The sequence below is a fragment of the Calonectris borealis genome, chromosome 2, assembly GCF_964195595.1.
Source record: "Calonectris borealis chromosome 2, bCalBor7.hap1.2, whole genome shotgun sequence".
Taxonomy (NCBI): domain Eukaryota; kingdom Metazoa; phylum Chordata; class Aves; order Procellariiformes; family Procellariidae; genus Calonectris; species Calonectris borealis.
This window is the reverse complement of record NC_134313.1, coordinates 120,734,910-120,747,488: the sequence shown is the minus strand read 5'-3', so window position 1 is coordinate 120,747,488 and position 12,579 is coordinate 120,734,910. Positions and strand designations below refer to the sequence as shown.

At 45.8% G+C, this 12,579-nt stretch overlaps 1 protein-coding gene across 1 annotated transcript in view; it reads left to right on the top strand.

The window, feature by feature from the left end:
- TMC2 (transmembrane channel like 2) overlaps window positions 1-9,247 on the top strand; it is a 34,186-nt gene extending 24,939 nt beyond the window's left edge. The window contains exons 17-20 of the mRNA XM_075140740.1: window positions 268-393; window positions 5,471-5,549; window positions 7,741-7,861; window positions 8,994-9,247. Of these exons, the coding sequence (XP_074996841.1) occupies window positions 268-393; window positions 5,471-5,549; window positions 7,741-7,861; window positions 8,994-9,247 (580 nt within the window). The remainder of the gene's footprint in view (window positions 1-267; window positions 394-5,470; window positions 5,550-7,740; window positions 7,862-8,993) is intronic.
- Window positions 9,248-12,579: the final 3,332 nt, after the last annotated feature.

The following is a 12,579-nucleotide window of genomic DNA, read 5'->3' as shown; positions in this document are numbered from 1 at the left end:
AAAGGAGCCACATGTGGAAATAAATGTATTAACTTCAGGAGCAAGTTGGCCCAGCAAAGATTATTCCTATAATCAATGGGGGTGGGGGGAATGGGTGGACCAATAGACAATTTAAAATGAAGGCATCTCAAAATTCTTGGTGGCCAACAGCAAGCTGATGCTTACTGAAAGAGAGAGGAAACGTGCTACTTAGCATTGTTAGATTAGGAGCTATTTTGTCCCTCCAGGAAATACCTACACTCCTTAACTGGCCATTTGTCTTTCCAGTGGAAAGAAAAGGATGTATGAAGTCATCCAAGAGACCATTGAGCTCGATTTCCCACTTTTTGTTGCCAAGATCTTCAGCTATGTGGCAAACCCAGGACTGATCATACCTGCAATTCTGCTCATGGTGTAAGTTTTCCTTGCAATATTACATGCCTGGCTGGGGGGGAGGAGACTGAAGAAAAATGTTGGGATGTTAGTGAGATCTAAATACAGCTTCTGCTGAGATAACAGCCCGGATTAGGGCAGACATACGCTCCCTACCCACCTCACCTTCGCCCAACCCAATTTCCTAAAATTTAATTTCCTGACCCAATTAAACACAACTTTGTAGATGAAATGCATTGCTGACAGAAGCCTTGTGGATATCAAAGCTGTCACAGCTTCCATATGAAAAATTTTCAGTAGCCAGCAGGAAATAAATGGGCAGTCTCGCCTGGTGCCTTTTGGAGAAGCAATTTCTGTCACAGCTGGTGGTATTTACAGCACTGCCAAGTCAGGGCATTCAAAAACTACACGTTCCAAAAATATGAAGAGGTGTGTTTTTTTGTTTGGGTTGTTGGTTTTTTTTGGTTTCGTTTTTTTTTTTTTTCTTTTTCCAAATAATACATCTGAAATTTGTTTCAGTGCTGTCTGATCATTTCAGCTTTGAAACCACACTCAATCCCTAGCACCTTCAGCAGCACTAGGACAAGGGCAGTTATCGTTTTTCTTTTTTATAAAGATATTTTTGGCATTGTTCTCAAGGTTCCCATAGCTATTAAAATGAGTGGGAGCGCCGTGGCCAAATTTTATAGGCAGCTCTGAACACTCCAGACTAAACAGGGAGACAGGGAGAGGGTTGGGGAGCGTATTACATGTGCTTCCTCTCTCAGACTCTTCCTTGGGCATCCACACATGTTGGAGATGGGTCTCTGGGCTGATCCAGTATAGCCACTCTTGGGCACTGTAATCCTTCATTCTGAATAGGTTACACTGAAGATAATGCAATTAAATTAAATCAAATACAAGTTTTCATGTTATGAAGTTTCTTATAGAAACGGCCTGAGAAAAATCTGAATTAAACTGCAAATGACCTGTCATCCCTCTATCTGCCTCGAACTACTTACTCATTTTAACCTAAATAAAGATGATCAGATACTGTAACTTGTGCAGACAGATTCTACACTTAGAAGAATCAGATCAGATACACGCAGGAAACAAGAAGTCTCATGCTACATCCCTAGTACAGCCAAGCATATTGTTGCGTTATTAGCTCTATTCCTGCGGGCTTCACAGTAGCACTAGCAGATGCTACCACAAACACGAGATGAAGACCGCAGAACTAATCCACCCCAAATGGATGACCTTTACAGAAGGGCTGCAGGTCAGGTTTCTGAGGCTTTGATGTCACCCCAAAAAAAGGTGGTGGGAGAGCAGGTAGACTTTTGAAAATAATGTTTTGTTCAGTGACAGTCTCCTGCCCTTTCCTTCACGGACAGCCGGGACAGGGAACAGCACAAATCCAGTTTATCTGCTGAAGAGACACCTTTTATCACCCCTTCCCAGTCTGCCTATTCCCACACCAGAGCCTTCCCATGGGTCCATCTCTCCTCGAGGCACCATTTTGTCTCTGCCCCCATCCCCTCTGCAAACTGAGAAATACCTTATGTCCACATTACCTAAAACATCCTCGTTTCCCACCCAGATACACTGCCTGGGCAGCCTTTGAGGATATTAGATATTTCCAGTCGTTCAGCTACCGAGAGAGTCACAGCCCTAAGAAAGTTGGTGGCCCCATGGTGCCTGGACAAGTCAGACCTACAGCCCCTTGGCAGCAGCTCTCGCATGCCCCGAGAGCGTCAGGTGTCTTGCGGAAGCACTCCTCGCTATGTGCACTCAAACTTTTCCTGGGATAATCCCGGGCAAAATTATAGTTACCCTACAAGGACGTTTCCTAAGGCTTGGGTCCTTTTCTCGTCTCAGAAACTTCACAAGTAAGGGACTCAAATTTAGCACACCATCTTTGTACGCCTATAAAGATGACCTAAATATACAGGGAGACAGAATCTAATTACCCCAATTAAAATTTTGCCAGAAGAGCAAGATAACACTCCTTTTGCTTACAGTCCTGTAACCGATGGCTACCAGTGGCCAGAAATTTAGGTTTATGTCTCTTTCACCATTTTCTCCAGAAAGTAGATAACTACAAATCATACACAAGTCCCCAGTTTCCTGCCTTCTCCCTGAAAGTCTTCAGCTTCTGCTGCTACTTCTGCTGTGGTGCAGACACGTAGACAGGGTCAAGCTGGAGCTAGTCCTTATGCTGATCCCCATTCCAGCTTGCCAACAGATTAAATCCAGGGAAATGCAACTGCTGGAGCTTCATTTGGTCCTGATGACCAGAGAGCCAGCAGCTCCCAAAGCAGCAGGTAAGGAACCTACAATGAAGCCTAAATAACACATAACCTCTACAAAGAGCAACAGGTGGATCGTAAATGGACAATCTGTTGATTTTGATGGCAGACACTCAAAAAGTGTGTTTTCCGCTTCTGTGGACTGAATTAAGTCATTTTCTCAAGCCGTGATAACCCCCTCTCTTTTTCCAGGTGCAATCCAAAACGCCTCTTCTATTTATTTCTCTTCTTGGCCTCTGGTCCCAGACAATGATGGGGTCCAGCAGCTGACATGGATGTCAAACTTACTGTCATGTTTCTAGCTGCCTGAGGACAAGGGAAAAAGGAAACAGAGCAAGAAGAAGCAGAGATACTTTGCACATAGGCATATAACATAATCCCATTTCGGTCGGGAGCAGGATTTCAAGCCATGGCTTGCAGAGCTTCCTGGCAGAAGCTAGAAGCACCTTACTGCATCAAGAGGAAGGAGAAAAAGATTCAAAACTACTGTGCAGACTAGAGAAGGACAGTGACCCACACTCTCTCCCCAGCTCTCGGGGAGCAGTAAATCAGAGAAGAGGGGTGCCAGGGCCATGCAGCATCCATGCTAAGCAGCTCAAGCACAAGGGTGCATCCCCAGGCTCATTTTAGAGGCAGGTAGATTTAAAGCACCCCATTAAAAGTGGATAAACGCCATTTGCTAACACTTACTTGAATTCCCAGCAAAGTTTACAGCTCCTCATGCTACTACTCACAATCAGACCAGGACCTGGCTTTGCTCTGCCTTTTCTGGGAACTGGCACTAGCAGTGTGAATCAGGAATTCAACAGCAAATCCAGCCCACCTGTAGGACCTGCCCAGGACACTGGCCTGCACCTTGGAGGATCACCCAGGCTGCTTCAGCATTGCTAAGTCTTGGCCTATCAACCCAGTCCAAATCTCCCTGACTACCTGCAGATTTGGACTGCAGCAAAGGCATCCCCCCAAATCCCCTTTCTGTGGCACTGTTCCTTTCCCCTCTCCCTCCCAAGTCCCCTTAAGGGCAGCTCAATCTTGGACAAATTCAACCTCCCGGGAACAATAAACCCTCAATAAACCAAGGACAGAGCAGGTTCATATCTCGTAGTGTTTGGGAGAGGGACCTGGTGAGTTCACACCCTTCCCATCAATGCCCGTTAAACACAGGAGTCAGAAGGGGAGGAAGTTGTGGTGGTTGGAGACGATACTGGCCACTAATGCAGAGGGTGAGAAATGACTGAAAAAGGAAAGGGAATGGATTGGCTCAGTTACTCAATGAACTTAAGAAGGCAGCTCAGGAACAGAGCGCATGGCATCCCAGATGGCTTTGAATAGGTAGATCCAGTTATCTTTATGAAAACAGGGGTGCTCCAGGCACTTATGTCCTGGCTGGTCACAACAAAAACGGCAGAGCAGCACCAAAGCCCTGGATTACAAAGCAATGTATTTCCTAGGCAATGAGTTTGACAATGTAGAAGAAATAAAACTATTGCATCCTTAGAGAAGATCAAAAATAACATTTTTCAAACTCACCAAGACTGAGTTTTGGGTTAATACTACGCAAAAGGAAGCAAATGTGTTTCTTCCAGACAGATCCCTGCAAAAAGCCTCAAGAAAGGCCATCCAAAGTAACCCCTCCTGATCTCCCACCTGGAAACCAATATGCCGGTACATGGTGCCTTGCTGGGCTTAGAGTCAGGCATTCTGCTGACAAAATCCTCCAGCCTGGTTTGAGGATGCTGAACCTGGGCTACAGCCACACAAGCAGGTTACAAATTGTCAGGAAACCTTTTTTTTTTTTTTAAGTCTGCCTCTTTTTTTTTTTTGCTTCTGCAAGAGAATTTTCTACTTTACTTTAAAAAAAAAAAATCTATAGTGGTGAACTGAACGGCTGGTGCTTTTCCTGGGAATGGCTCGGAGTTACTGAGCAGATGATGTTTATAATTTAGAAGAATAAAAGCACTCTACAAAAGCAGGAGGAGACATTTTTGACAACCAAAATATTACTGGTTGGCGAGTGGCAGTGGTGGCGAGACAGCCCCAGACGCTTGGGCATATTTTAAAACACACACCTCCCCATGCGCCAAAAGCTGCCAGCACGCCCTCTCCCATCCCGCTCGCCTTTCAGTTCCCTCCAGCTTGGCTCGCTTTTCCCCTGGCTTTGTTGTGCCCTTTTTGCAGAAGAAGGGATCGAAACAAAAGGCAGTGGCTCTGCTTTGACCTGGCTCCTGCTTGCCCTCGGTTCCCGTCTCTGCTCGCTCTCGACAGCCCCTTGTTGGCTGCAGGAGGCAGCCATTCCCGGCCGAGGGGGAAGGCGGACTGTGCCTTGAGGACTGGTGCCTGCCACTATTTTCCTTGTTTCCTCGTTTTTTCCAATTTCCCTGTGTGACCTGGTGTCTGTTTTAGTTTTCCTTTGAGCCATGGCAGAAAGCCACATGTTTTATCAGCTGAGTTGGTTTTCACCCAGATAATGAGTTGAACGGGCTCACCCCGAGGAAAGACCCAAGGGACAACGCTAGTGCAAAGGAAGCAGAGGGAGCCCATGGCCAGCCAAGGCAGAGGCAGGAGGGCAGGATTTCATTTTTCTTCTGTTTGAGCAGAAGTGAGCTACTGGATTGGCTTAGCCCATCTTACCTGACCATGCCACGAGGCAGCCTGAATTTTTCCTAAGCCTTGAGCCTCTAAAGGCAGTTTGGAGACAGCTGGTGGGAAAACTAGGTATTAGAAAGTAGGCAAAAATTAAATGTTCCCTCCCTGTGAAACTTTCTCTCTCCCCTGATCCTATCACTACAGCAACACATTTGTTTTTGTAGCCTCGCCATCTATTACCTAAATGCTGTGGCTGAAGCGTACCAGCGTGCCAATGCAGAGCTGAAGAAGAAAATGCAAATGGTAAGTATTGATCTGGCAAAGCCATCTTTGAAATACCATGCGCTTCAAGTTTGATGTGCAACATAAGCTTTTAAATTGCTCTTCACTTCTGAACACAAGTGACACAAGGGGAAGACACATTTTATGCTTATTCAGTCCTCTCTGATGGCATTTAATGGCTAAATGCAAAGAGTGGTCACATCCCATAATAGCCTGCTATTTCATACATCAAAACTACAGTAAGTTTTCCCATAAACTGCGCTTTCCACCTACAAAAATAAGTTACCTCAAAGTTCAAGTAACGTTTTGGAGTCCGAGATTTCCCAGGGACAATGATAAGCCTATCCAAACCACAGCCAGATTTTGTACAAGCTGAAGAGCAAAGAGCCATAAACAACAACATGGCAATAACATTTTTTACCAGTAATTCTCAAAGCACTTTACAAAGGAGGCTGGTGTCTGTCTCTGCCATGCAGATGGGAAAAGCAAGATACAGACAGATGCAAAAAATGACTCGAATTAGCAGGGTAGGATTTCGACCTCATGATATCCTGAACTGGGAAAAGTTGCAACATGCAGAGGACCATAACGCAGGGACGCCTGAACTAATATGAATTAGGTCTGGCAGCAGAATACCTGCAAAAGCGCAGCTCTGCTCAGATAATGAGTCTCAATAAGAAATAGCAAAGGTGTCCTGCTACCAGGGCCTGTGCTGGTCTGGCAGGACCAGCTGCTTTCCCCCAGAGCTTTCCTGGTGGGTCTGTAACCCTGTGCTGTTTTGTACTACACAGATGCGTCCAAAGTATCGAGCCTTGCATCAGGAGAGGATATGATGCCATCAAAGGATTGGTATCAGCCATTTTACTGGTACAAGGCAGGACCCAAGCAGAGGAAGCAATGCCACGTCAAGCAACGCATTGCATAAAGCAGAGATCAGTGCAACATTAAAAGCGAGGATGTGAGCACTGAGAAACGAGACTCCATAAATTACATCTGATGCTCAAATTCATGCTGACCACTCATGCACATGGCTTAAAATAAGGATCTTGGTGCGTAGGGCATCCTCAAGTATTGCAAGAGTTGAACACATGCTACAGCACACTCAGACTTAGGGGCACATAGTTTATTTCACACTGCACAAACTGGTTGTGATCAGGGTTTAAGGGAGCACAAACCCCCATGGAGGGGTCACAAAGCAGGGCCTGGCGCTACCCAAAGGAACAGAAACATCTCCAGACAAGCACCTGCCTTTGCACAGACCTTACGTATTTTTGTCCTGCAGGCACCTGGAGGTTTGCTGAGGCAGCCAGGCCTGGAGAGAGGAGGGGTACGCAGCAGGGGGAAAGGGAGGGCGTCAGCACAGCCCCGCTGCTTAGGGAGCGAGGGATGGGAGCTGCCTGGTCATGGCAGGGGTGGTTAGTGGTTGAAGCCCACCAGAGACCCCCGCGTGATGACCTGCTGAGCTCAGAGAGATCTGCCGTGGCTGCCCCCAAAGTCTGCCAGGTTTGCCAAATGGATGGAGGCTGCTCTGTGAGTTGGGACCTCAGCTGTAGCAAAGCCACGAACCACCTTGCATTCCGTGGCTCCAGCACACAACTCCCTCCATTGGCAGATCACCCTTTTGGAAGGAGGGATGGAGCTGGAGTGGAGTCCACACTGCATAAGAGAGGGCAGCCTCTCCCTTCCCCATCCAGCATGCTTGTCCTGAGCAGAAACAGCCCCTGGGTATTTTCCTCCCTCTGCCATCCAGAAGGAAATCTTTTGAAGACCTAAATGTATGCAAGTAAAACCAAAGACAGCCCTGCAGCCCATCCCCATGCTGCCATGCTTTCCTCCTCTTCCTCTGGCATTTATCGCTGACCGCCTCCCTCCCAAGAGGTACACATTTAAAACAAACCAAAACCCGTCGGAGGGCAGATTGGCAGTTGCGGAAATACACAGACAGCCTGGTAGACCTAAACCACGTTACCAGCAAGAGCTTTGCCCTAACAAAAGCAGAGCCATCGCTTCCCAGACTCTCGGTCCTGCCTGGGAGGTACTTTCTTTCCCTAAAACCCTTGGTCACGGGACCAAGATTCAGCACATTGAACTTGGCAAAGAGATTACATTCATACCAACAAACACTTATCCAGGCCAACCATGACACCAGGCCACCATTTCACAGGTTACATCTGCAGTTTCAAACTAAACTCGATGGTTTTTATTGATGCAGCAACGCGAAGAGGAGAAAAACAAGAGAAACAACAAAGCCAGCACTAACCCCATGCTGCAAGATCTGGAGGATTTACTTACACCAAGTACGAAGAGTGAAAGTCACCCCAAACAAGCAGAAGGTAAAAACTAAACAACCTCCCCTCAACCTTCCTGAAAAGGCTCCTTTTGCCACCAAACGATGACTGGGAAAGATCGAGGAACTGGAGCGGTACACATTTGCAAGGGATTGGATGAGTATAACTAGCACAGATTTTGTCCACTTACAGAAGTCCACCTGCCGATGGCAACCCAGGAAGGGCAAGTTTTTAGACTGCATTGTGTCTCACACAGGCTTATCACAGAGTGGGAATTATAATCCAAAGTTATGATTCATATCCCAGCTATTAACCATGCCGGTCATTAAATCAGCAATTTATTCTGGGAACAATGTTGAAACTCCAGCGTTGTTTCTGGGCTGATGAGCTGAGCCAGGCACAGACTTTTCTCTGAATTAAGGTTTTCATTGAAAATTCATTATGAACGAGACAGAAGCTTTTCACAGGACTGCATTGGTCTTAGGGCAAATAAATGCATGCTGTAAGCTCTGCTGAGGGGGTCTGTGGCTGGGCAGAAAGATGCGGGAAGAGGTATTGGCACCAGGGTCCAGGTATTCTCAAGGAAGACAGATCCTCCAGGCTGGGTCTGAAGCAGCCACTTCCTGACCGCCAGAGCCTCCTGCTCTCATTTGTGAGAAACAGTGCAACACATATGAAAGATTTTGATTTTTACCTTGATGCAGATGAGAAAAGCAGACCATAACCCTCTTGCAATTAGCTGGGCTGTTTCTCGGACAGGCCGAGACGAGCTGGAAAGTTCAGACCAACCCAATACAGATTCCCCCCTAGAATTTAAATGGCGCTCATTTAAATGGCAATAGTGCTGGCAGCATTGTAGGTGCATTGAAAATAAAGACTAAAATCAGCAATTACCCATGACCACCACATGGCTAGAGGTGTACCAGCATGGCTGGTAGGACTATCATGTTCTATGAACACATCGGTAAGAACCTGCAAAGAGGGCTCAGGCAGCAGAGACACATACTGGCTATTGGCCAGGGGCTAATGGACTTATTTATGGTTTCTTCACTTAGATGCTCAAACACAAATCCCCAGACACTTGGGTTATTGCATGTAGAGAAACAGCAGCCACTGGGGAGAGAAAGGCAGGCAGTGTTTTCTCTCATGAAAATAACATTCATAATCTTTGCTCTAGACAAGAAAATAGAGTCTCCTAATAGAACCAGCCCTGTCGAGAAACAAGGCAAACCAGCAGCCCTGGGTGGCAGCCCCATGACTGGTGGGAGAGGAGCAGCATTCACCCCGCCGCCGCACGTGTTTCTGACACAGCCACCGACTCTGGGTGCCTGGGCACCTTACCCTGGCCAGCCCAGACCAAGAGGGCACCTACCGGGACCAGTCCCTGGAAGGGGGAGAGGGCAGCCACGCTACCCACATGCTGCTCGATAAGCTCAGCAACGTTTCTCATGTTTGACATTAAAATAGAGGTACTGCATGAACTATCATAGTTTCAGTAGGAAATGATTACTGTATGTTGGTCATCCACTCATGATGATCTGTATCTACCGAACACTGACTATCTAAAACAGCTTTGTTTAGAAGCTTAGGAGTACTTCGGAGTTGTAACCTGCAACGGCTGCACTGATTTTGATCATGAAAGAAAGAGGAGGCAGTCAGGATGAAAATCAGCCATGGCATTGCTGAACTACTACATACAGGACGCAGCCCTGTGGCCGCTAACAGTGGCACGGTGAGCTCACTCTGTGGTGTGAGTGCTTGTCAGTCCCTTCAAAGGCTTCTTCAGTTAATAATGACAGAGTTTATCTGTCATTTCAACAAAGGGTCTTTTTTTTTGTGCTGTTCCTCTACCTGAGGAATTAAGTATTCTTTAAAAAAGTGTGAGTGTCCCTGTCCAGCTGCGTGGCAGCCACTACTAGGAGTAGAGGACTCCTACTAGACCTCCCACAGGAGGAGGTTTTGTCAGCTGCATTTCATCCTTCGTGATAGCTTTCCTCCAGTCTACCTCCTCCAAACTTTCATCTTTTTGTTTGAACCCCACTGTGTATCTCACCACTGCTTTCTCTGGGTTCCCACTCTGCTCCTCTTTTCATAGTCTGTTGACAGTAGCTTGCACCATTATTTCAATCCCTAGATACAGCTCCTGATTTGGTGACATCACCCAGCACAACTGAGAGACTAAAAGTGCTTTGGCCTGATTTCTGATTACAACCAGTTAGAAATTTCTGTTGCAATTTAAGGATCGTATCTTCCAGATCTACAGGACTTCCCAAAGTGGCAGGACTTCTCTGGGTTGACCTGCTCTTTTACACCTACAGTTTCTTCCTGTTGTTGACACGAAACCATCCCAGCCAGCTTAGATCTGGTGTTCACATGTGTTGTTCTTCATAAAAATTCCTGTAAAAAATAAACTAATGTTCTTCGGTAAAAATAATTCCATAAATATAGCTAGTAACAATTCCACTACAGCTGGGATATTTGGGATTTAAGGTTCTCACCTTGAATTTTTCCACTAAGTGCCACAAATCTTGTCATACGATATGTTCAGAACAGGAAACTTAGTAACTTATTTCTCCTCTATGGCTTGACAGAGCACAGAGCATTTGACCTTCAGTCTGGGAATGTCCACTTTCGAGGAGCTGGGCAACGGGGCCCAGTTCGGTCAGATGTGAGGCAGATTGGGAAAAGGATTCCATTTTTCAGGTCCAAACCAACAAAAGTATTTAGGCATCTCATAGGAATTAAGAGCTTAAATATTGTGCTGTGCTTATTTGTAGATAGAGACCTAGCTCATTTTGTGATGTCTGTGCTTTATAAGAGACCAGAGCCCTAGAGAAGTACTTCCAGAAGATACAAACGAGAGTCAAATAAAAGGAGAATTCAGAATTTCTTCAAAAATTAAATCATTGCATTTTGCTTTAAAATACAGAGAAATCAATGGGTTATTTGTAGAAATAGCTGTCCCTGGTGCGCGGCTCAAAGTCAGTTCGGCTGTTCCCAAGCAGGCTGCGATGGTCAGGGTCGCTCGTTCTCCTGGGGAGCCTCTATGTGAGAAGCTGCTTGTCAGATTTATTTCTTGGTCTTGGAAGGACATTTCTCTGAGCTGGGTCTCACAGATAAGGTCTTGTCTTGCTTTTTTACTGCGAGAGTTGATGGTGCAACATGGCTGCGGTTGCCTCTCCTGCCACCTCTGTCCGCAGAGATACCCAGTCATTGAACTGGAGAAAAGTCAGACAAGAGAAGGCTTTTTTTCAGGAGACAGAAGCTGTTGTCCCCCATCCTTCTCCACAGGTGTCCGTGGAAAATATTGGTCGGAAAGTGCTGGGGGAAGGTGCTGCCAGCCTGCTAATCCAGAAGGATGTCGCAGAAACGACACGGTGCCCTTATTTCAGCCCAGCCAGTCTGCCAGTCTGCCCTGCAAACTCTGGAATGGTTGTGTAACAAGGAATAGGATTTCCCTCCTCTTCGCTCCTCATCTCACATTAAAACACGATTTGGAAAGGGCAGGTGTGGCTTCAGATCTCAGCTTTGCTAGGAAACAGAAAGGGGCTGGAAACACGCACGCGCATACCTGTGCGCACACGTGGAAGAAAAGTATAGAATATTTATTTATTTGCACAAGGGATACAGGGGCAATAAGAAACATTATGAAGAAGCCATAGAGAACTCCAGACAGGTTTTGAAAACTTAAGAAGCAGAGGCAGACTTAGGTCCAGATTCCAGGATTTGAATGCTCTCTGAACGAGGTCCCCAAGACCTACAATAATACTGAGCATTACAAAGCACTTTGTCATCTCTGGAGCACACAACTGCCCATTAGCTAATTAATCTTTCAAGGTTTGCTCGTCTCTAATTATAATACATTAGGTTCACCCATTGATCAATGTCTTTTGCAAGCTCAGAGGCTTCAGGATACGAGAGCTACAGTATAGACAAAGATTTCTGCAGACCGGTGGCAACTCTTTTCCCCGACTCCAATTCACAATGGGATCCTCTGTTTGAGCACAATTGTGAAGGGTGTACAAATGCCAGCCCTCGGTCCTCATATTGACCGAAATGATCATTTGGCTCTCTGAGTTTTGAGTCTATTTACCAGTTACTCACGTGCAACTGGAGGTTAAACTTCACAAACTCATTGGAGTATTCAGTAGCATTTGGTTTCGTCCTTATTTTTCTATTGTTAGGAACAGCAATAAGTACTTGTCTGAGAATTCAGCATTGATTTTTTTTTTTTCCCCCTCCTTCTCCCCTGACATTTGTTGAAAGACTATATCCATCCCAAGCTTCTCCTGGGGCTCAGGTTAACTACAAGGGGAAAGGAAAAAATGAAAAAAGCTCAATGGTGTGTAGTGGGAGCCTCCTAGTAACATCTCACACAGTGCACAGTTTGCATTCGTATATGACTAGAAAAGCCCTCTGTATTGCAAATTTTTCACATCTTCTTTGCCACTAGCTCGAATGCTGCATCCAAAAGGTTTTGGTAAAAAACATGGAAATATCTAAGTTCAATTCTTTTATTATTCTTCTCAGGCAACTCTCGTGGGCATCAGTTTTTAGTTTGTGTGGCCACACAGAGCATAGAAAGACTGAGCATCTGCTCAGCATTACTGATGAACAGGAATCTCAACAAAATAAAAAATAAAATTTAAAAGGGCAATTTTGCAAAACACGTGGCTAAACATGAGCTGTGAAAGGGAATCCAACATGCACACTTCTCTTAAGGTCAAAAATGTCATTCAGCCATTTCTTTCATACTGTGCTCT